This window comes from Podarcis tiliguerta, assembly GCF_965153285.1.
Source record: "Podarcis tiliguerta genome assembly, chromosome: 1".
Classification (NCBI taxonomy): domain Eukaryota; kingdom Metazoa; phylum Chordata; class Lepidosauria; order Squamata; family Lacertidae; genus Podarcis; species Podarcis tiliguerta.
In genome coordinates, this window is record NC_139534.1 from 111,851,675 (window position 1) to 111,877,335 (window position 25,661).

General features: G+C 41.7%; 1 protein-coding gene across 3 annotated transcripts in view; it reads right to left on the reverse strand.

Moving 5' to 3' along the window:
- EFCAB11 (EF-hand calcium binding domain 11) overlaps positions 1-25,661 on the reverse strand; it is a 53,958-nt gene that overhangs the window by 14,497 nt on the left and 13,800 nt on the right. For 2 of the 3 annotated variants that reach the window (XM_083440475.1, XM_083440476.1), the window contains exon 5: positions 24,928-25,018. In XM_083440475.1, the coding sequence (XP_083296601.1) occupies positions 24,928-25,018 (91 nt within the window). Of the gene's footprint in view, positions 1-20,396; positions 22,084-22,814; positions 25,019-25,661 lie in introns of those variants that run through there. The other variant, XR_014511161.1, reaches the window with a different exon arrangement.

The following is a 25,661-nucleotide window of genomic DNA, read 5'->3' on the forward strand; positions in this document are numbered from 1 at the left end:
ACTTTAAGCACAAATATATCTAAGTAGAAAGCTATAAAGCACTACAAATATATTCAGCATTAAAGAGAAAGAAACGAGTCTTCTCTAAATGCTGCGATACCTAAGTAGAGATCAAATAATTTCTATTTCAAATATATAATCACTCTAACAGAGCCATCTAGTGCCATCTTAAGCTTGATTATGAGATAAGAGAAATGGGACAGGAATGGTCATCATTTAATCCTCTAACATCAGCTACTGAAGAGCTTTTCACTTCATTCAGCAGTGTTCTGGCATGTTACAATCTAGCTAGAACAAATGCATATCAAGGAGGGAAATTATGCTTCCAGCCACATGGACTTTTACTATAGCAAGGCCTTCCAAAAAAAGAAACCATGAAGTGCACCATGCTCATTTTAACAGGTAGGGACGGGAGAGGGAGACAGACCAAGGAGATCAATGCGTAAGGTCTTTGCCTCTTGGCTGAACAATTATGTTTCTGGTAGCAACACAGCAAACATTTTAAGGATGTACAAGACGATTTGGACAGCAAACTGTATAAAAAAATATAATGTGTAAGAAAGGCTGAACTTGCCACAATTTGGTTGCTTGCTTATTAAGTCACCATATGCTGATTAGTACATGCAGATATAAGCCTGAGTCAGGGCTGACTTAAGCATATCTGGCGCCATCATGCAAAGATCCCTCTGCCCCGGCCCCACAACTCCAAAACAAGGGAGGGGGCGGTGGGAAATGTCCTCTGCCTCCCCCACTACCCCAATTCCTGGCGTGGTGGCGGCGATCAAGCAGGAAAACGTGCTGGCTGACATGCTCTCCGGCATTGGGGCGCCTGAGAAGGCAGCTTGGGAAGGCTGCGTGCTTCCAGGAAGCAGGAAGAGGACAACGACTGGGAGCAGGGCCATCTTTAGCAGATGCAGAGGCTTGGGCGGGAAGCTGTGCACAGCTTCCTTCCTAAGCCTCTGCAGAAATTGCTGTCCTCCAGTTGAGACTTGGGAAGGAAGCTGCACGCCCGCCAGCCATATACCGTATTTTTCGCCCTATAGGGCGCATCGGCCCATAGGGCGCACCTAGTTTGGGGGAGGATAAAGGAAAACAATTTTATTTCCCCCCCCCCAGGCGCGGGGCTGGGGCGGGGGAAGCCCGAGCTTCCCCCGACCCCAGAACAGGCTGCTATCCGCAAGCCTTGGGAGCCCGGCGAGAACTCCCGCCAGGCTCCCCAGGCTTGCGGATATCTGCCCGAAGCCCGGGGCGCGCTCCGCTGCACTCCCCGGGTTTCGGGCTGCAGGCTGCTGTCCGCAAGCCTTGGGAGTCGGCAGGAAGTCGCGCCGGGCTCCCAAGGCTTGCAGATATCTGCCCGAATCCCAGGGCACGCTCCGCTGTGCTCCCCAGGTTTCGGGCTGCAGGCTGCTGTCCACAAGCCTTAGGAGCCCGGCGGGAACTCTCGTGGGCTCCCAAGGCTTGCGGATAGCTTCCTGAAGCCTGGAGATTGAGAGGGGTAGGTGTGCACCGACCCCTCTCGCTCTCCAGGCTTCAGCAAAAGCCTGCATTCGCCCCATAGAACGCACACACATTTCCCCTTCATTTTTGGAGGGGGAAAAGTGCGTCCTATAGGGCAAAAAATACGGTAGTTGGCGGGGCACAGCTGGTGGGCATGCAAGGAAAGGGGAGGCTGCCAGCAAAGCCACACAGCTCCCCCACTCGCTAGGGCACCCCTGAGAGGCCAGCGCCCTGGCACAACAAACCACTAAGACCAATGGGAAAGATGGCTATGGCCTTAGTATTAAAGATGGTAAAATTATTATGATTTTTTCTTTTGTGAGCTGTCCAGAGAACTTCTGTTACAAAGCAGCTATATGAATGCAGTTAAACAGTAACAGTAAAATGCATATCATTAGGCAGAAGTTGCCACCTACTATTGGACTTGTTAATCTAAATTCCAGAAACTTTTAAGAAAGAATATAAATGCTGGGTTTTAAAATTGAAACACTTTGCATTTTTACAACAAATGAATTCCAGACACAAAAAACGCAACTCTTCTGAAATTCTAAGGAGGCTTCTCTGCATGGTGGTTGTATTATATTGGTTGGCCAGAGTGTCAAATGCTTATGGTGGTCCATGGCAGATTTGTGCCTAAGAATATGGTGTGCAACAACTTTGGCTGATCTCCCCCCCCCCCCCAAAAAAAAAGCTCTACAATTTTGTGATCTCCTAAAAAAACACCTCATCAGCTTTGGGTGACTGGTAGGGGTTGCTACGTCACTGCAGTGGCTGGAGTGCCTGTAGCATGGTATTCACTGCTTCTCCTTGAATCCTACTTCTGGTCCCATCCAATTTCAGTAATTCATAGTTGTTACTACTCACAAGAAGTGGTAGCTGCTCCTAATAGAGATACATTCCTCAACCTTGCATCAAAATTACGACCCCTATCAAGCACGCGCACCTGAATGATACATCCCATTCAATACTTCACTGATGTAGCAGTTCTTAGGTTCAAGCTGTATATGCATCTTCTAAAAACATTTAGGTCAAAATAGTGTTAGACCCATAATGGATTGTTTTAAAAATCTATGCTTATGCTTTCCTGGTGAACATTATTTCCTAACTCCTTATCGATTAGATTCACCCATCTGTTTAAGTATAAAATAACACATTAGGATTTCATCAGGCTAGATAATATAGATTGCTACCATAGCTGTCTTATTAAGAACAGATGGAGCAACAGAACATTATATTTAGCATATGCAGTTCCACAAAATTTGCAGCTTTTATAAACAGTGGCATGCTCTAATGTTTATTAAAGGAAAATTGTGCCAGGCAGCTACAAACCAGAAAATTGATAGAAATTGCTCTGCATTAATCTACACTTCCAACATCTGCCTGAACTATTGATTAAAATCTCAGTTTATTCCATATTGCAACAACTCAAATGTAGGTATGTTTTCTTGATAGAAAAATTGACACTACCATTCAAGCACTTTTAAATTCCTTAACTTCAATGAAATGTTTTGGGTGGGCTCCTTTCTCTACTACTGGAATCAATGAACTTAAAAGAGCTTAGCTTTGCCTGAACTGGGGTTTTAGTTGGGCTCACTGAAATATTCAGATTTATTTTTTTAAATAAAAAATGAATTTCTGTAACATACCATCATTCTCATTATGTGAGTGGAAAGCACTTCTGCTCATGGATGAGAGAAAGGAGACAAGAGCTTCACATACCCAATGGAGTTCTGATCCAAAAGCCCAGGAGGCTATTTGAAACCACCATAAGAATTCTGCTTAAAGGTGGAGTTTAGAAGCTCCCAAATGCAAGCAGTAGACCTGTTTAAAGGTAAAGGGACCCCTGACCATTAGGTCCAGTCTTGACCGACTCTAGGGTTGCGGCACTCATCTAGCTTTATTGGGCGAGGGAGCTGGCGTACAGCTTCCAGGTCATGTGGCCAGCATGACTAAGCCGCTTCTGGCGAACCAGAGCAGCGCACGGAAACGCCGTTTACCTTCCTGCCAGAGCGGTACCTATTTATCTACTTGCACTTTGGCGTGCTTTTGAACTGTTAGGTTGGCAGGAACAGGGACCAGACAATGGGAGCGGGGGTTCGAACCGCCGACCTTCTGATCGGCAAGGTTTAACCCACACCGCCATCCGCTCCCAAATGCAAGTTAGTAGACCTGTTTATACCAGTCTAAACAACTGGCTGCAGAACCAATTTGACAGTGTACTATTCCTATATAAATTAGTTATTTGTGAATGAACTAGTTCATTTTTGCCTGTTGAAGTGGAATGTCAAATTTTCTTCATGAAAACTGGTGGCTATCTGCTTTGACGGTAATCCCAAAAATTTAGGGGGAATTCCTACAAGTGATATAAAGCTTGCATTTTTTTACTTAGAGTCTAAATAAAGAAATGCAAGCTTTGTAGGACTTGTTGAAGAAGTGTTCATTTACCATTATAGGAAACTGATAAATCAAAGAATACATTTTGGTGAAAAGTGTATGCTGCAATTCAATATACGATTAGAAATGTTATGAAAATGTTTGTTATTAACCCAATTTCAGGTTTGTTTAGAACCAGAGTTATGTACCAATTTATGAATATCAGTTCAACTGACACATTTGAATCACACACTCATTGACAAACATAATTTGTTGTCTGTGCTATTAAGAAGCTGTTTAAAAGGAAAAAACAAACAAAAACAATGTAAAATGCTACACTTCATAATAGATTTTGAAGACTATCGATTATATTCTTACTTAACAGTATGTAAGGCAGTATATGATCTTTTAACAAGTCATAGAAGACAAAGATTTTTGATCACACAGAAGGGTCTGCTATTGCTGTGGCATAAGTAAGCCCTGCAAAATTAGAACTGGATTGGATACAGAGCCTAATCCATCCTCTGAGCTGAAATAGCTTTTCCTTTTCCTTTATCCTTCTAAGTCAACAATAATCTATGGAAAGCAAAATAAAGAAACAAAGGGATTGTCATAATGGCCAAATCAGTGATCTCTCAGGTCTAAGTATCTCCTCTCCAGCAGTATTCAATAAGCAAATATGTCACAGGAAAGACCCATTATAGAATAGGCTGTTTCTAATAGAAGTTTGTTCCTAGCTGTCATCAGTTAGAGGTTGATATGTACATAAAAATACATTTATATTCTTTCAAGCTTTTTATTTCCAAATATTTCTCTGTTCCAACTACCATTTTGGATCTGCAAATATTAATTTCTTGCCAAGAAATAAGTTGTGCAATCTGTAAAAATTTCTTCACCTTAGGTATCAAAAATTAAAATGATTAAATTTATATTGACTGTCTTCTTTCTTCATTTCACTCCCCTCCTTCTTTTCTAAGTAAATATGTCCAATATTTTCAGTTCTCCTTAGTATAAGTCTTTTACTGTCTGCTGCAGCATTGTTGCTGTTGTTTTTGTTGTTGTTGTTGTTGTTGTTGTTGAGTTTTCAAGAGGGTAGACACAGACCACATAGGAAAACCTAAAAGGATCTCTTTCCTTTCTCTTTCCATCCTAATTTTATCCCTTTTCCAATTCTGAAGATTACTCAGATTTACAAAATGGTACTCTTGTGCTCTGTATTGACAATAATCTTAAATGCTGGGGTCTGTATATAGCTTGCCAGTAACTTTTTTTAATAAATTTCTTCTCCCATTACAATATCCAATCATTTTGCTGTTTTAGGTTGCCCTGGCATAGTTCCATATTTAAACATTAGATAGAAACATGCTGATGTTGAATATTACCTTTACTAAAAGAACTTGCTAGGCTCCGGAATAGCTTGAAGTTGACCTTGATTTTCTCCCCAACTCCTCAATAATATCTTACATTCCCACAGAATGATATCCCAGGAGAAAAAGTAGAGCTCTGCTTGGCATACATCAATGTGAACAACATACCTAATAGAAAGCAAACTATCTTCATGTGGCAAAGGGAAATTGACTACTTGACCTAATATAACTTTTCTATCTCAAGATTTTATTATCCCATTATTTATAAATTCTCTTCTTAGAATTATATTTTCCCCAATGATTGAAAATATTTTAAACTCCAAGACCATACCCATATTCTATTTCAGACTGAAGTACTTTAAGCAAATCTGTCGACAATGATAAAAGCAAAATACAAAGATAAATAAAAGAAGACAGCCCAGGAAGTAATATTTCCTATGCAGAGACTGCATTCTTTAGAATGAAAATGTGTGGATACTTAAAAAATAAAGTGCTTTTTTTGTTTTTGCTGAGGATTCTTACTGCAATATGTTACTCACACACTTATTCAAGAGTGCTATCAAACAATTTTTATTTTTTTATACTTATCTATATCTCACCTTTTTCTGACAGGGACTCAGGGCATCTTACAACTAAAATGGAAACAGCTAAAAATGGGGGGGGGGGGAGCAATCATTTAAAAACATTAATACTGTAGAACTGAAATAAAATTAACAGAGGATGTCCTCCTCAGTTAAAGAACTGGAGTGTAAATTTAATTATAATTTAACTGAAGTTCTAGAGTGCCACACTAGTAAAAGGCTAAATGTCTCAGTCTGAACTTGGGAGTGGTCCCATATGAAGAAAACAGAATCAACAGAATGCTATGACTTTAGGCTGAGAACTGCAGCACATAAGTTTGCAAGGCCGATTCCTGTCTCAAATTATTTCCAATAACAGCTTCTGAAACATGGGAGAAAATGAGTGGAAACAAACCTCCAATCACCAAATACGCCACAAGTTTAGACCAATGTGGTACCCTTCCAGAAGTTTTGAACTACCAGCAAGCACAGCCAATGATGGGAGCTGAACTCAAAAACATCTGGGGGCATGAGATTGGGAAAAGCTGGTTTGGACTCAACATTTCCGTTAAGGGATTGGTATGGCTGCCACTTCTCAAGTTCCCATGCCATGGCATGGGATAAACAGCAGATACACCACATGAGAAAAACCATATATGCAAGGGCTGGCAATATGGTGCAGTCTTCTGAGCAGGTTTCATGAAATTCTGGGCTGGTCCTGACACAGAGGTGGTAGGTGCATGACAAATCAAATTCATTGCAAAGATAGCCGTATCTGCTAAGGAACGCATGTGTGTGCGTGTTCCCCAGTGGGCTTCTCTTCCTTTCACCCACATTCAATTCTATGTGCTTTTATAGGTGGGCAAAGCCCCAATGGGACTGGGACAAAGCACTGGGTTATAAATGCTTTTGTGGGATTGTCTAGAGCAGGAGACAAGACACAGAAGGTGGGAGAAAGGAAGAAGGTGGCTTGCACCACTTGAACGTAATATTATATTGGGTAGTGGAGCTCTCACTGAACATTCACCAACTCTACAGATTTTGTTTCTTTCTACCCCATCCCACAAAACAATGCACTTAATATTTCTTCCATAAAATAAAAAAATCTTTTGTGAAGAAATGAGTAGACCTGGATATCAATTTAATGTTCTCTCACTTTCGGAGTGGCGCGTCTGCAAAGTTATTCACAGTATTGTCCCCAAGACATTTCTTTCTATTAATACTATAAATAAATTTTGAGCTCAAGGTTATTATCGTACCTTGCAGACAAAAGCACTGAATGAAGACTTTTCTCTTATTGCTCCAGCTTTCCATACTACTCAAGAACATAACTGTTTCTATCTCATATTCTGCAACCTTCTTTAAGCCCATTAACTTCTCAAGTTCCGAGGAAAATGCATAAGGGCTGTTACTTTAATAACTTGGTAATAAAGGGGTATGATTGCACACAATGGACATTTCATTCATGCAGCATTAATTGAAATGAAATTGTTGATGGATAAGTTACTACTTGATTAAAAAGAACTGAGGGTTGTATCCCATGCTGCAGTGCCGTCCGAGCAACACGCTTCCATGTGGACAACAGAAATTCCCCTTACTCTCCTGCTGTCTACAGCCCCCTGTGTGCATTCAAAATCTTCCTGAGTATTGGGGGACCATCCGGAGCGGTTTTATTTTGGGGAGGGGAGGGGGAAGGACATTCTGCTGCACAAGCAGAAATCCACTTATACAGCATTGGACACAATCCTGAAGCCACATGGGCTAAAATTCTGACATGAACAAGGCATATGAAAGCAGAGAACAGAGATTTACAAATTCAGAAAAAAATACTCCAAAGAGAAGGAACTACTATAATTATGTACTTATGAATGATTTTGAAACAAATGTAGCTTAAGAATTTTCCTTCCTAAGAAACAATCTCTCTGTTGTAAATCCCCACACTGATGCCCCAATTCCCCTGAATCTTGTAGAAGTTTGGAGGTTTAGTGCAAGAAGGAAAACTCATTAAAAAGCAACAGAAAAAAGTTGGTATCAAAGGCAGTTTCCCTATCAGCAACTTTTACACCCCACAAGTTTTTTGTTTTTTTAAATTTTGGGTTGTTTAGAAACAGCAAATTGGCAACGATCCACTAATAGGGAGCTGCTTAAAACCAACTATATTGGAGTCCATGTCTTACTGGTTTAAAATGTTATTATTTTAAAAACATCACAATCCCTTCAGTAACACTAGTTGTCTGTCCATACTCAGAAGAGAACATAATACAAGAGCTGGAAAACTTTAAGCGGGATCCACAGTGGAGCCCATTTACATTTTCTTGAACCTTTCATCCATTTAATCCCATGCATTTTATCTCTTAATCACATCCAAGAATAGTTCAGTTCACTTTTCAAGTCATCTTCTTAGATACTTGCAAGTCCTAGAACATTACTTTTATTTGTCCTATCACTTGCAGAGAACTAATAGCATTACATCATATCCTGAATACTTCAGGCCAGCAAACTTGTGACATATCATTTACAATTTCAGTGGAACACCTTCAAATCATCTTCTCCACTTGTTGCACACATGCATTCTGAGATTTTTATTTCAGGATTTTTCTGTGCAGCATTTGCAGATTCCAGAGGTTTGGAGCACTGGAAGAGGGCTGCAGAATTAAACCTCAGAATACCACCCTGCTCTGTGTGTAGAATTCATTTTATAGCACTCTGAATCCTGGCTAGCGGTTCCAAAAGGCAAAGGAAACCCCATACGTAACTGTCATCAATCAACTCGAGAAACAGGTATCTCTCTGCAAGGAGATAAATGGGGCAAAGAACTACAGTCACTTTTGGGGATTGAAATAGGACCTTAGGTGGCAATGCCGTAGTTCATTAGGGTTACTTTCCAAGAGGAAAAAAATGCTTGCCAGCCATGGCAAATTTTCCTTTCCCAGCATGCCATGGTGCTAGATGGCTATTCTGCAGAATTTCTAGAAGTGCTGTTATCCAGGCACTATTCATAACTGGTAATAAATAGTATGAAATATTTCTCCCTGTGTGAACTTTCAAACTGCTGTGCAAAGCAAAATGAATCCAGTCCTTCTTAAAAGGAAGAAGAAATAGATCATTAGAGTTGCCGTGGATCTCACATGACTGTGGCTGTAAAGATGTGAAATGGCAGCAAAAAGCTAAAATTAACTTGCCATAAGGTAAGTCATATATCCTAATACAAGTCTGGAAGATACTAAAACGTCTATGGTATAGAGGATAAACAGAGGAAATGCAAGGGGGGAAATCTTCTGTTATTGGACCCCACTGAGATACCAAGGTTGGCTGGGCTTTTGAGGTGGGCAATACTGCCAAAATATTAAGCAAATATTGCTTTGCAATTAGAAGGTCTCAAGTATTGCTCCGAAGGGCAGCAGTAGTAATTTAAAAGAAGAAATCCTGCCCAGGGCATCATTTTCCATGATAAGGCTTTCTCAATAGTGGTTCCCCATTTATGGAGTGCCGTCTCTGGTGAGACAGGTGTAGTCCATCTGTCTTCCTCATTCTGTATGAATTTTGAAACATGACTGTACAGGCAGTATCTGAAAGATATTGTTCTGGGCAACCTTGAAATTATTAGCTGTGAGGATATCAGACTGTTTTGAATGTTTTTATTTATTTTATTTCTTAAAAATTGCTTTGCTTTGCTGCTTTGTTGCCACCCTGGGCTCCCTTGGGAGAAAGGGTGGAATAGAAATTTAATTAAATTACAAGAATAAAAAAAATGAAAGCAGAATTTTATCAATCTATAAACTCTCTTGCTTACATCTCTTATGCCCATCTCTTCTTCTTTTCTATACTCTTCATTTTATTTTTGTTCTGCTGGTTCCAGTATTTTCATTCAAACCCATGTTCCCTTCCTTCTTTCTAACACCATTTTCCATCATGTCACATTATTCTGGAATTCCCTTGTCACCAATGCCCACACAAATCCATCTATTTCCTCTTTCATAAATGAAAACGAAAACCCAAATCCTGCTTAAAAGTCACCTGTTCTCTCATGCCTGCTAAATGAAACATTCCTCTCCCCGCAGCACACACTTTTTACTTCCTCATATCTGCTAATTCTGGTTTTCCTCACTGTCTCTCCCTTACTCTGCTTGTGACTTGGGACCGCATCATGTTACTTGTTCTGTTTACAGTTTAATAAATATAGCCAGTAAAAAAATGAAGACAGTAAAGAGCCGTATCATCAGCTTTGGGGCATATTATCAGCTTTCCATCAGTTTCAGCTGGTGGCCCAGCTGAGCCCCTATCTGGACAGGCCTAACTTCTGTTGTTGATGCTCTAGTAACCTTGGCGTAGCTCACAGCAGCCCCAAACTCTTGAGCTCAAGCAATCCACTAGCCTCAGCCTCCAGTTGTACCACAGTGCTGGCTTATATTCAACACTGAGTTGTCACCTTACAATATCTGGATAATGAAACTGAAAAAGAAATGAACACCAGAAAAGGCTTCAATACATTATTTTCTTCATGCTTAATTATATGTTTTGGAATAGCAGATTCTTCATTGCTCACTTCTGTTAGAATGGGGAAATTATTCTTGGTTGACTCATTTTAACAGCTCTGTTGCATTAACATTAGATTTTGTTATAAAAGGTCCCTGTGGATGTGGCACAGAAGGATTCCAGACTACAGATGTGAAATTGCCAAGCATGCCAATATTAAGAAAAGAGAAATGAAGGCACACATGACAGTTAAATGGCTTCCTTGGAGGCCTGCAAAGTCTACTACCACTACGTACAGAAATCAGGTCAGCTGTGCCTTCTCCTGAGCCAAGTCAACCATCATGTATGCATAATTGCAATAAGTATGAAAAATAAGGAATCAAGAAAATGGTGAGATCTTAAGCATACATTTTAAGTCTGTAGAAAAGCAATGAATTCTTTGTCCAAGTATGTTTAAATTTCTGCATAAAGGGAATATCTTCTTCTTTGGCGATCACTCGTAGCCGAGTAAGATTGTCTTCCATAAACACAGTTTTAACAATGAGTCCGTAAGTGACTGTGGAGACCAATTCTGGATCCACACATCCTTCCACAGTGGGAACATAGGTTTCTGGGTGCGAGTTGATCATGGTGTGGTTTTGCCAAGCGTGCCTTCCTCCTAGCACGTTTCTCCCTTGCGTCCTGCGTTCGAGTGTCTTCAAAGCCCACGACACCTTTGGTAAAGGCTGTTCTCCAACTGGAGTGCTCACAGGCCAGTGTTTCCCAGTTGTCAGTGTTTATACTACATTTTTTAAGATTTGCCTAGAGACAGTCTTTAAACCTCTTTTGTTGACCACCAGCATTATGCTGTCCATTTTTAAGTTTGGAATAGAGTAGTTGCTTTGGAAGACAATCATCAGGCATCCGCACAACATGACCAGTCCAACGAAGTTGATGTTGAAGAATGATTGCTTCGACACTGGTGATCTTTGCTTCTTCCAGTACACGGATATTAGTTCGCCTGTCTTCCCAAGTGAGGTGTAAAATTTTTTGGAGGAACCGTTGATGGAATCTTTCGAGTAGTTGGAGATGGCGTTTATAAGTGGTCCATGTTTCACAAGCATATAGTAAGTTTGGTAGTACAATAGCTTTGTAAACAAGCATTTTGGTTTCCCTGCAAATGTTCTGGTCCTCAAACACTCTGCACTTCAGTTGGGAGAAAGCAGCACTCACAGAGCTCCGGCGATGCTGCATTTCGGCATCAATGTTGGCCCTTGTGGAACAATAACTGCCTAGGTAGGAGAAGTGATCAACATTAACCAACGTTACACCATTGAGTTGGATTTGTGGCGCTGCAGAGGGGTTATTTTGTACTTGTTGGTGTAGCACTTTGGTTTTTTGGATGTTGATGTTCAGGTTCTGTTAATTGATTCTCATGAAAACTTACAGATTCTGGCTTCACACAATTAACTCAAGGCAGTGTCAATTTACTCTTGGCAGAAAGCCAAGGTCTGCTTGACCTAGAAACTACTTACTCTGATTGGTTAACGACCAGCACTCAACTCTGTTATCTAGGAATGCTAGCACAGTTTGGTGTGTTAGGAGTAGGAGTGCTGTGTATGGTTAAGAGAGAGAGAGAAAGAAAGGATTTATTTTGCTTTGTTTTTGTATGCAGAAACTCTGCTGGTTTCTTTTCCCTTTTAATAAATCCTGTAAATAGTTATTCTGAGTCTAGCTGACTAGTCATTTCCACCTCAACTAGCTTCTTCGCTGTGCAGGAAAACTCTGCTACGTTTGGGCTAAAGCCATTAGAGCTATGCCTGACACTTCAAAGTTCCATGAGTTGAGTGATAGGCCAAGCTTTGTAAGCTTCTGCAAAGATATTTAGGATGGTTTGGAGGTCATCCTCTGAGCGTGCACACACTACGTTGTCATCAGCATACTGAAGCTCTATGACGGAAGTTACGGTAACCTTACTCTTTGCTTTTAGCCTGCTCAGACTGAAGAGCCTTCCATCTGTTCGATATATGATTTCTACTCTGGTGGGGAGTTTCCCTTCAACAAAGTGTAGGATCATTGGAATGAAAATAATGAATAAAGTTGAGGCAATAATAAAGTTTTGAATAAAGCTTGAGAGCCATTGTTATTTGCGATTGTTGCTGTCATATTATCATGGAGGAGCAGAATGATGTTTACAAATTTATATGGGCAGCCAATTTTCAGAAGGACAGTCTACAGGGCATTACGATTTACAGTGTTGAAAACCTTAGGTCAATAAACGCCATATACAGGGTTTGGTTTTGCTCTCTGCATTTCTCTTGAAGCTGTTGAGTGGTGAAAATCATGTCCACTGTCCCCCTAGGAGGCCGAAAACCATTTTGGGATTCAGGAAGGGTCACCTCGGATATTGTTACGAGATGGTTTGCTAAGCTCCTTGCAAGAATTTTGCCAGCCGCAGCTAATAGAGAGATGCCTCGATAGTTTCCACAATCAGTTCTGTCACCATTTTTAAAGAGACTGATAATTTTGGCATCTCTAAAGTCTGCTAGGATTTCTTCTCTTTCCCAGATTTTTTCAATGAGCTTGTGAAGTTGTTGTGTAAGTTCAATTCCGCCCACTTTGATGATTTCGGCAGGTATCCCATCAGGTCCACTGGCTTTGTTGTTTTTCATTTGGTTAATAGCTGTACACAGCTCTCCCAGATTTGGAGATATACTCAAGATTTTGCTCACACTTTTATTTCCTATCTTACTGTAACTGGATTAACCATGGGCCATCAGCATAAAGGCATAATATAAAACCGTAAGATCACAATCCAAACAATGTTGTTATTTTGATGTTTCACTACAGAAAAGTGCTACAATGGTGCTCCAAAGATCTGTTCCTACCTTGAACCATGGAAATGTTTGAAACCAACAACCAAAATAAGAGAAGTTAACGATGATTGCTTTGTGGAAGAATAGAAGCCCTTTTTGGACTATTTAAGGAAATATTACAGTTTGATGAACTCGCAAGCAGGATTTGAAATATGAGCAGTAGAAGGAACTGGAGAATACAGTATTGATGCATTTGGTATAAGAAATAGAAGGCACTGTACAGCAGAGGGGAGGACATTAAAACACCATGGGAAATTGGGTGGGAAGTCAGGAAAAGACAAACCTATTATGTATTGAAATATACATGTTTAACTTCTGAAAATTAAGTAAAAAATTACTATAAAAAAGGAAAAGTTTGAAATGAGCTTAAAATATTTTTATTATACATTGTAAGTGATTTATATATTGGAAATGCTGTAATGTGAAGGGCCGTAGCTCAGTGGTACAGCATCTGCCTTGCATGCGAAAGGTCTCAGCTTTAAGTTCCAGGTAAGGCTGAAAATGTCTCCTTGTCTGAAACCTTGGAGGAGGCAATACTGAGTTAGATGGATCAACCACCTGACGCAGTATAAGGCAACATCCTATGTCCCTAATATGAGATTTGCAAAAAGGAGCCAGTACAGCAGTTAAGGATGCTGCACCGATACCAGGATATCTTGAGTTTAAATCTGCATTCAACCATGGCACTCACTGGGTGACCATGGACCAGTCATTATCTCTTAGCCTAGTCTAAGAGTTGTTCTGTTGAAGGGGAGGTCAGAACACTGCTTTGAGCTCTTTGGAGGAAAGACAAAATATAAAATGTTACAAACAAACAAAAGTGAATGGTGCGCCGCTGTTTGAAAACCAATGACTCCCCCTGTGCCAGCTACTTTGAAGTAAAATGATGAGAGACAAGAATCTGTTTTCATATTTTTCTGCAGCTTTTTGGACACTTGCTCTTTATTCTCCAGCTCTTGCTTTTAACCCCTTACAATACTTGATTACAAGACATACATGGTTTCCCCTCTTGAATTACTTTTAACACATTAGTCCACATTTTTATTGCTTGTTGCTAAGCAACATGCATAACATTAAGATGTATGTTCGGTTATCTTGGAACATTTTCTTTTTCCCATATGTACTATTCTACTTCAAACTGCTATCACAATTGAATTTACTATGCCTTCAATTTCTTGTTCCTTCCTCTGCAATAACTACACTTGCCCTCTCCACATTTTCCTCCCTAAATAATTTCTAACTACCAATAATGATTAACACACGTATACATGTACATAGAATCATAGGACTGTAGAGTTTGAAGGGACCCTGAGGGTCATCTAGTCCAAACCCCTGCAATGTAGAAATTTTTTGCCCAACATGGGGCTTAAACTCATGACTCTGAAATTAACAATTATCCAAACCTTAAAATATACAAATAGAAAGATCAGAGGTAAGAAAATTATACAAGCACAAATACTAGCATAGCAAAAAGTTTACCAAAACCTACAGCAAAATTCACTAAATTAATGACTGTATAAGTTAAGAATATATGCATAAGGATATAATTGATTTTATAAGCAGAGGCAGGCCATAAATCCTAGGGGTGCAAAATGAACAACATTCAGTTTGCATAAATGCTTAAAGGGAGAAAAAGGACAATGATGTTGGAAAAATAAGATTTCTAACGTCCATTCGTAATCACATTTAGGTTGAAGAGTCCCACTGATTTTGATGTAACATGCTTCCATAAAAGTGCAATTAATATTGCATCGTATCTGCATCTGTAGTACTCAAATCATTAGTTTCCCATTTGTAACTGTAAGCTTAGCTTTTGTCTTCAACTGGACAAGCCTGGGTCAAGGAACACACACAGATTCCTTACCATTAAGTGAGTTTAATTTAGAAGCTACTCACAATGACAACAAAAGGAAGTAGGAGGGAGCCACAGTGGGCTTCTTAAGAGATGGGTGTTTGGGTCACACAGAGAAGAATAGGAGCACACTTTGGGGATTTCTAAAAGGAAAAAATATTTCAGGAACATACTAAACCAAATCTATATTTGAAATTAGCTAAACAGTTTTTTAAGATACTGACTAAATCTGAGCTATTTGAATATAAAATCTTTAGAGAATATATGAAAGTAAACAAAAGCTGAATAATGAGGCATGAAAGGGTTTTTTTTAATGGAGGGGTGAATATGGGGTGAATAAAGTAATAGGCAGGAGGAAATTAATTCCTGTTGCAGTCAACTGTGGCCTGAAATTCAAAAACAGTCTTCAAATAAAAATATAAAGCAATTTACATTTAGCATGTTGAAATAAAATACTTGTCTCAGGTACATTTCCCTCCAATGACCCTGTCAAATATTTTCTATCTCTGGATCAGTTTTTAGTAATTTCTTAATGAATACTGCTGTAGCAGATGGACAGTCTACTTCAGGGAGGGATATAGAAGGCTGTAGGGGAAAATAAAGGAATTATTTTCTCTGCATCTTTATCTAATGTAAGCTAGTGCCCTGTTTTCAGAACATGTCTACATGGTCTGTTTGGGCTAACAAAGATACATTTTGTATCTCATTCTATAGAACCAAAATGTGAAGAACTGTGAACTTTTGGCTATTACCGTATTTTTCGCCCTATAGGACGCACTTTTTCCCCTCCAAAAATGAAGGGGAAATCTGGGTGCGTCCTATGGGGCGAATGCAGGCATCGGGGACCTCTCCGCAAACAGCAGGAGCGCTCCCGCTGCTGGCGGAGGGGTGCCTGCATGCTGAAGCCTGCGCGCGCTGAGCTCAGCGCGTCCAGGCTTCGCGGACCTCTCCGCCAGCAGCGGGAGCGCTCCCGCTGCTGGCGGAGGGGTGCCTGCATGCTGAAGCCTGCGCGCGCTGAGCTCAGCGCGTCCAGGCTTCGCGGACCTCTCCGCTAGCAGCGGGAGCGCTCCCGCTGCTGGCGGAGAGGTGCCTGCATGCTGAAGCCTGCGCACGCTGAGCTCAGCGCGTCCAGGCTTCGCGGACCTCTCCGCTAGCAGCGGGAGCGCTCCCGCTGCTGGCGGAGGGGTGCCTGCATGCTGAAGCCTGCGCGCGCTGAGCTCAGCGCGTCCAGGCTTCGCGGACCTCTCCGCTAGCAGCGGGAGCGCTCCCGCTGCTGGCGGAGGGGTGCCTGCATGCTGAAGCCTGCGCGCGCTGAGCTCAGCGCGTCCAGGCTTCGCGGACCTCTCCGCTAGCAGCGGGAGCGCTCCCGCTGCTGGCGGAGAGGTGCCTGCATGCTGAAGCTTGCGCGCGCTGAGCTCAGCGCGTCCCGGCTTCGCGGACCTCTCCGCAAGCAGCGGGAGCGCTCCCGCTGCTGGCGGAGGGGTGCCTGCATGCTGAAGCCTGCGCGCGCTGAGCTCAGCGCGTCCCGGCTTCGCGGACCTCTCCGCTAGCAGCGGGAGCGCTCCCGCTGCTGGCGGAGGGGTGCCTGCATGCTGAACCCTGCGCGCGCTGAGCTCAGCGCGTCCAGGCTTCGTGGACCTCTCCGCTAGCAGCGGGAGCCAGCACTGGGCTCCCACGGCTTGCAGAGAGCTGCCTGTTTGGGGGCTGGGGTCGGGGGAAGCTCGGGCTTCCCCAACCCCGCGCCTGGGAGGGGGAAATTTTTTTCCCCTTTATTTCCCCCCCAAAAAACTAGGTGCGCCTTATGGGACGGTGCGTCCTATAGGGCGAAAAATACGGTATTCCAAACCCAAATAAGAGTTATGACTTAGGAGAAAAGCATGCCAGCAGATGTGTCAGCCACTAGAGACTATTCTGCAAAGATGATGCTACATGTGCATACAGCTGCATGCACCTTTAAATATGCAGCCTGCAACACAATGGCCTAAGAAAGGACAGCAACAAAGAAAAACTACTGCAGACATCTCTATAACTGGAATGACATTGCACTGTATACTATGTTCCCATGGCAACTAGCCATGGGAAGATGAATGTTTCATATTCACTCTGCTCTGCAGTACATGTCTAAATCAAAATTTCATAAAGAGCACAAGATCTTGACTGAAGATTATCTACACAAAACCAGGTTATTTTCATATTACTGAATAATTATAGGCCAGAAACAATGAGGTCATTTTGGAGCAGAGGAGACAAAAATATGCCAGGCATTAGTATGCCTCTAGTGTGTGATCCTATTCATCCAAGTGTAAACTAGCATAAAATGCAGAACACAATAGAATGTACTATCTGCTTCTGGTTAATGTCATCTCACATACCCTGATCCAAAGAACCATGGAAGCAGAAATAATAATCAGGTGTAGTGCAGAAGACTGAGCCACGTAGGGATTCTTACGGGGTAAAGTATAGGATCCATGAGTTATCTCAATGTATAAGAACGCTTTTTCAGCTAATATACAGATAGGTCTCTATATACTCATTAGAAGAAATCTGTTTGCAGAACCCTGTTTCCACAATTCTTTTTGCTCAACTGATACCACCAAGACTTGCAGAATAGCATCTATTCCTTTCTACATTTTTGTCATCACATCACTCTTTATAGATGTGAACTGGCAAAACTAAGGATTTTTTTTAAAAAAAATTCCTGATTAACAACTTTATGTTTGAATAACTTAACTAAAGACTGCTTGTGGGTGGTATTTTTTTGACAGCAATAGGCAAACTTTATTCTCTTGTTAGAAAAGTGGATGCATGCATATTCAATGGAGAAGGAAATGGGAAAACAACAGTCCAGGACTTGTTGTTGGCATCTGTCTGTCTCAAGAGACAATGGGATGCACCTCGGGGGGGGGGGGATGCGAAGTCAAACTGCTGCCTTAGCAGCACCAAAGTGACTTCTCCGGGGTGCAAACCTGGGCAATGTGTATGGCAGTCCTGGGCTGCCCAGAAAATAGGACAGACCCCTCTCTTGGTCTTGCTGATGTGGTCCAAAGAAAGGCAGAGCAATATGTTTGTCACCAGCTCAGATGCATGAGTTGCCGGAAGGAGGCATACAAGACTCCATCCAACAGCCTTACGGACTCCACTTCGGATTTGTGTAGGCTTTACTCATCAGCCTCTTCTTTTTCTGAAGATACCCGGTATGCTGCAAGGCAGCCAATATTTAGGACCAGAATTTTACCTCTCCTAGATCAGTGGGGGCAAACCTTTTAGAGAATGAGTGCCCAAACTGCAACCCAAAACCCACTTATTTATCACAAAGTGCCAACATGGCAATTTAACCTGAATACTAAGGTTTCAGTTTAGGGGGAAAACCTCATATGTTAGGGTTAATGTAACCCTTTCCATTGATACATAATTTTATGGTAAAATTCAGTATTTTTTTTCCTAAAAAAAATGTTTAGGGATACTAACATTCTGACTCAAGAAAATCACTATTGGGGGAATTAAATACCGTTCTAATTGGGGAAAATAAATACAGTGAATTTTCATCTCACACCCCCCTGCGTTCCCCCAGAAAAAAAGCACTGGTATTACTCAAAAAAAAAGGAGTTATGAGCTATCAAATCTTGGAAATACACATTTTCCAGAAGGTTCACTGGAGGGTTGTATTAACAGCCACTAAGAGCTGGGGGCAGGGGCGGGATTGTCCAGAGATGTTCAGCTTTTTTGGGGGGGGGGTATTATCAAGATTTGTTGAGGTTTTTGGGGAGGGATTGCAGAAAAAAACCGCTCACCAGCATCACAGACTTACACCAATTGTCTTCACCGCAATGGCAGCAAATCGAAAACAGCCCTTGTCACAGCCACCAATCACACGCACTATCACTACAGAGAATCTCCTGCCCGTGTCTTTCAGGAGCCTCAAGGAGGCGGAGAGCGGCGTCCACCTAGACCAAGGGCGCCGCTCCTCCCTCCCAGCCCGGAACAGGAAGTATGGTGAGCAAGTTGCACACATGTCCCTTCCTGTGCATGCTCTCTCTCTCCTTCACCCAAAGACCTGTTGTTTTCCCGCTCCCCTCCCTCCCTTCCGTGCCAGCTGATTGGCGGGCGCACAACTCCCCCCCCCATGCTGCTGTGGGAGGCACGCACACTATGGAGCATTGCCCACCTGCAGCAGCGTGGGGGGGGGGGAGCGGCCGCCCACTTTGCCAAAACCCAGCAATGGCTCTGCTTTGCCAGCTGCGCACGTGCCCACAGAGAGGGCTCTTAGTGCTGCCTCTGGCACACATGCCATAGGTTCGCCACCACTGTCCTAGATGGACTCCCTTCCCAGGTTGATAGGGTAATAGAAGGTGTGAAACTTTCCTCCCTTTTTGGCCTGTGCTTCTTCTCATCCTTTCCATTATTATTTTTATGGGTCCACACTCATAAAACGAGCACTTCACAACAAAATATGCAAGCCTTTCTGTTAACTGGTCTCTGAATGACAACTTGTACAGGAGATGTCCATTTTGAATTATAGCATAAACACAATACATTTTGCTGAAAAACAGTGATTTATTGCCATATCATTTTTTCTGACCTGCTACATCAATTTAAACCTGAGCTAACAAAAGAAAAGTGTTGAAGTCTATGCTACCAAACAAAAACTGCCACTTGTTCCATGCTAGTAAGACATCAAGTTAGTCTATACATTAGCAATCAACAAATTGCTTTACCTTCCCCTTCTGTCCACCACCCCAGAAAGCTGAAGTAGCCAGCAAACACCAGGAACACTTAATATTGACAAGGTAGCCATGTACCTACACTAGCGATACCCTAGGCAAAGAGGCTCCAGGCAGGACAAGAGCAGCACTACCAGTAATTGTATAGCTCCAATACTATGAAGCGTAAAGATAAATACGTGTGTTATAGAACTGTGACACCAGATGGCGCTGTGGAGTCTCGTTTTTCGCCACTGGGATTCCCCTATATGAAGTTTACAACTCATTTAACTGAACCGCTTCTTTGATGTGCCTAGATCCAGCCCTAGTATGCCTGCTGTTTGCTAGGCTTGGTTGACTGTTGGAATTCAGGAACAAGAGGGAGGGAAATTAATATCAGTTCAACGTAACACTTTTCCAGATTTAGCCCACATGAAGTGCCTGATGTGCATTTCAGACTTAAGATAACAGACAGCTTTAAAGGAAACTGATATGTATTCACTGCTATAATAATAATGTATCTTCTACAGTCTAGACACTAGATCAAATAATGAGCTTAACAGTAACCTCAAACTCACCTAAGACAAACGGTTACATGTGTATAACAGATTTTACCTATCTCAAGTCGGAATGATCACTGGGGAGGGAGAGCTACTTAACTCATATGTTATCTTCTATATAAGCATCCCTGAGCCAAAGTCATTTTTTATACCTTGTTTTATGTATTACCCTGTACTTAAAATAATGATGCACTGTACAGTTTTATTTTTGTTATTATTTCTAGTATGTTGACCATAATAAATTGAATATATTACACAGATTTCAACAGCATTGGTTAATATGAACATCTTGAAAAGCTACATTGAAAAACCATACTGTGCAAGATGGAAGACAATTCTGATTTCCATTAAACAATATCAAATGCATGTATTAGTTTGTCCTTTTTTATTACTTGCCTAGAAAAGGCTATTTAGCACCACCAAATGGTTCAACTGATCTATTAATGCATGTTTATTTTGGTGTTCAACATGATAAAGATTTTGTGTACAAACTGGTAAAACTTTGATGGCATGTGTCGTATTCAGAATATTCTGTTTATAACAAATTAGAAGACTTTTAATCAAGGGGAAGAAAAGAAGTCTAAATAATAATAATAATAAACCAGCTTGTAAAACACATAATGGGACTGCAGACATTTAAAACAATATGTTTACATAAACACTGCTATTTCAAGTAACATATAAATTAATGTGTACAGTTCCATAAAAATACCATTTTCATTATATATATGCATGTGTGTGTGTAAGTCGCATGAGCACATACATAAACACTCTCACTGGCTCATACAACCACCTGTGTCTTGACCCCAGCAGGCAACTATTGGATTTGTTTGTATAAGTGTGTTGTATATTCTTAAGTGCTTGGCATGTAATATACTATCTCTTAATGGCCTGTGCTCTGCACTTTAGTAGGGAATATTTTCTAACTAATGATACCCCTGAGAGTTTTTCCTGCATGTCAAAACTTTGCAACAACTGGAAATGCTTAGCAAGAATAGAAAGCAGCAACATTTAGCTGAGCACAGTTTATCTTCTCCCCTCTCAAGTCACTTGACTCACGAGATGCACATTGCTGGATTATTTTGTATGATTTTTATTTAATCTGTTCTAAATCTGCCATATAAAACCTTACTTTTAAAAAGGGGTGCCAGTCTGTCAGGGAACTGCCATCAGCTGAGAGGTGAGAGGTGGAAGGGCAGATCGATTACAGAGAGCCTCCAAAAATCGTAGGAAGCAGCACTTCCTCAGCAGAGGAAGGAAGCCCCGCCTCTAGTGGGGAAGAGCTGCAGGGCTCGGAGGATGCAAGAAAGAGCCAGGACACTGTGCCTGAGCAAAGCGGGAAGGAGGGAGGTCCCCCTGTACCCAAGCCTTCCCTGCGCAGAGAGGGGAGGCCTCGGCTGGGGGTCAAGAGACTACTCTGCTGGGGAAAGTTTAAGGACCACCCACTCTCAGATTCTGCTAGTGAGTGAGCAAGACATGGAATAGAGGCGTTCTGCATTGTAAATGTTTTTGCACCAATAATAAAGCCTTTGAAAAGACCAGTGAGGGATCTTGCCTGATCGCTCTCAAGCAACCACACCGATAGGCATAACACAGTCCATGTACTATTATGTGCTCACTATATCCATAAGTTCCTCATATGATGAACTCAGGCTTATATCACCTACATGTATTTTACTATCTTATCTGTCATATGGATGACAGGTAAAATAAAATAAATTGTATGCATCGCACTATGTCCTGATCCCTGCCCCCATTTCACACGGATGCCATTTTGAGGCACTTCTTAGGTTCTCATCTCATCTAGTTGGCCTCCAGGTTGATCCTTTTTTAATCTGAAATGCTGGGTGTAGCAGGAAACCCCCCCCCCCAATCATTCAGTTTGTACAGACTTCACACACACTCACACTCACACACTACATACGCTACACTTCTGTTATAAATTCATAGAAAATCAACCATACATCAGATTTGCACTGTTCCACTTTTATTTTACTCCATGAAGGAAGGACTACAAAATGGGGAAGGTTTGTTACAGGCCACCATAATCCCTTGAGCATAGCAGCACATCCACAGGAGCCCTGCCCAGTTGCTATGCCAACCCTGATGGTCTCAGACAGAAGACCATCAACAACACAACGGACTGCATACACGAGTGGATTCAACACGGACTATAACAAAAGAACAGTGATTGGATTCCCCCTCAGGGGGCAGGAAACTGCGACTACCTTGTGTCTTCAGAAAATGACTCATGGGGAGGGGGAAAGGGGGAGCCAGCCAGGTGACAGGACACTCAGGTTACCACCACAACTCCTCCCTCAACCCCTCCTTTCTGTGATGTATGCATGATGTTTCTGGGGGTGGTTTTGACCTACAGGGTGGGAATTTCAAAAGTTTTTATAAGGCCTTGCACACCATTTTTCTGTGTCTTTTCCTCTCTCCTGCGAGTGAGGGGAACACCCTGCTGCAACAGTTCAATAAAGGCCAAGCCTACAGGCTGCTGTTTTGCTCCAATTTACTCTGGTTGGTGTCTTTACCTTTTGTCCAAGGGAGCCCTCGGATTTTTCCGGTAACATGGGGAATTTGGGAGTGCTTTTTGCAGAGTCACCAACCAACTGCATCTGGCACTGTTGATTGGTTACGGCAATCTGGAGAGAGCTGCACCTTGAGCCTGGGTTCAGACAATCAGAGATAAACCTTGGCTTCCTTTAGGACCACAGAGGAGCAAAGGAGCTGGAAGCTCCTCTCTGAGAACCCACATGCTCACGTAGCGCTGCTAAAACACAATTTGGTTTACTGTGTTGTCCAAGCAAGGCCACTGGGACATTTTCACTGAGCAATATCACTATGACCCCCAATACAGTGGTACCTCAGGTTACATACGCTTCAGGTTACATACGCTTCAGGTTACAGACTCTGCTAACCCAGAAATATTACCTCAGGTTAAGAACTTTGCTTCAGGATGAGAACAGAAATCGTGCTCCGGCAGCGTGGCAGCAGCAGGAGGCCCCCATTAGCTAAAGTGGTACTTCAGGTTAAGAACAGTTTCAGGTTAAGAACAGACCTCCGGAATGAATTAAGTACTTAACCTGAGGTACCACTGTATCTCTTTCCTGGGCAATCACTGCCAATTTACACCCTTTAAGCATATATGCAAAGTTTGCCTCAAATGTGAGCCACTTTCTAGTTGCTTATAATTAACTGCATTACTGTTTTACTGCCCATTCACCCAGTTAGGAGAGATCTTTTTGGAGCTCTTTGCAATACGTTTTTGTTTGTCCCACCATGAGTAGTTTGATGCAAAATATATAAGATTACTTCATTTTATATAAATCTTCTGAATTATGGAATTACTTGGACACCTTTTATCCAGAGCACAAAAGGGACAACACACATTTATCACAACCTCTAAGCGAAAAAAACTTACAATTTTTGCAAATGTAAAAGTAGCTCATATAGTATAAGGTAAAGGGTAGCAGCACCATATAGTATACTACTGTATGAGCCCTAAAAATTCCTAATTTCCTTTTAAACCCTTGACTCAACGCCTGCAATTTTAAATACTATACAAACTCCTGAATATACATTCATTCTCATCAAACAGTGGTTGCGATTTTTAGAAAAGGTATTAACAAGTAATAATAACATAGCCGCTTCCCTGGTGGTCTAGTGGTTAGGATTCAGAGCTCTCAACAAGTAATAACAACACATGTCACAAGTACTGCCTGAGATGTGCCTGCCAGTGCACCTCCAACTGATAGCAATGCAGTGTGAATAGAAGGCAAGGTGCTCTGAGGTGCATAATATCTATTATTTGTTTGTTTACATCACGCTATATTGCTTTTCTGCCAATGCACTCAAGGTGCATATACTGAATGCCAAGACTGTGGAATGCTCTTCCAGGAGAGATTCAGCAGGCTTTGTCATTCCTAATGTTCAGATGTCTTTGGAGACTTTTCCGTATCAACAGACCTATTCAGTGGTTTAAGCTTTTAAGATAAACCAGGCATTTTATTGTTTGTAACTGTATTGTTTTTAATGGCATTTTATCACATTTGTAAATATTTTTGTACACTATCCTAAGATTTTGTTTGAAGGGCAGTTGAAAAAATATTTTTTATAAATAAATGCCACTTGTCCCTTAGATGCAGCCAGGTAGAACAGCTGCTAATGGAGAGAGTTCTCCTGCTACCATATGATCCTGGCTGACCATTAAGATGCACTGTGCTCAGAATACCTGTGCTGTCTGAAGCAGAGAAGGGCTTTCTCAGTCATGGTGCCTTGTCTTTCGAACTCCGTATCCATTCTCAGCTAAGCAGCTGCTCAGCCTTGCTGACCTTTTAATTCTCTTTGGCATTTTATGCAATCTGATTCTGCTGATTTTACTATTTGTTGCCGAGATTGTTTTACTATTAACGGCATTTGCTTTACATGGTAATTTTTCTCCTTTGTTTTATTGTTTTCAAATATTACTAGCTGCCCTGAGCTCTTTGACAGAGGACGGGGCTATAGGAGCTGTGTGCAGGTCTCCCATTCTGTGTGACTGTGCTGTGCGGAGAGAAGAGGAAACATGGCTCTGTTTTCCACTAAGTAGATCCTTTTGCTTGTAGACACAAGGCCTGCAGTGGTTTGGACTGAACCATGTCTGCAGTTTAGAAACACAACCAAATGATTCTGTTCATCTTACCTGAATGCTTCAACTACAGTCCTCTCTGGCAGCTTTGGGGCCACAACACTGAAAGCTTTTCTGAAATCTTCTAAAGACAAATATCCTCTACCTTGATAAAGAGGAGGAGAAAGTATATGAGGAAAGACATTTAAATATTTAGAAGAGTAGTGAATCTATAAATCAGGATTAAGACACATTTAAAGACACATTGGAACCAAGGGCTCCCTAAGAGTGTGAATCCCTCTTATTATTTTTTAAAAGGACGTGAAGTCTCAAGTGCACGTAAGTTTAGAGGCAGACCTGGTTATTGTGTTTGGGTTTAATAACTAAATAATACCAGGAAATACAAGAACCTGTATTTTCTTGAGCTCTTCTTGTTCATAAATAGCTATTGTGGTATTGCACTTTAAAGGGTCAGACAAAGATTGAGGATAACCTAACTCAAACCACCTCTTGGTTATGAAGCTCTTGGATGATGTTGGGCCTGCCAGTATCTGCCATACAGTCGTACTTGGATTTTCAAACAGCTTAGTTCTCAAACGTTTTGGCTCTCGAACGCTGCAAACCCAGAAGTGACTGTTCCTGCTTCCTGCATCCAATCAGAAGCCGCACATTGGTTTCCGAACGTTTTAGAAGTCGAACGGACTTCCAGAACAGATTCTGCTCAACCTCCAAGGTATGACTGTACTTGCTTCACAGGCTTGTTGTGAGGATAACAGTGATGGAAAACAATAAGACTTGCAAAATTAATA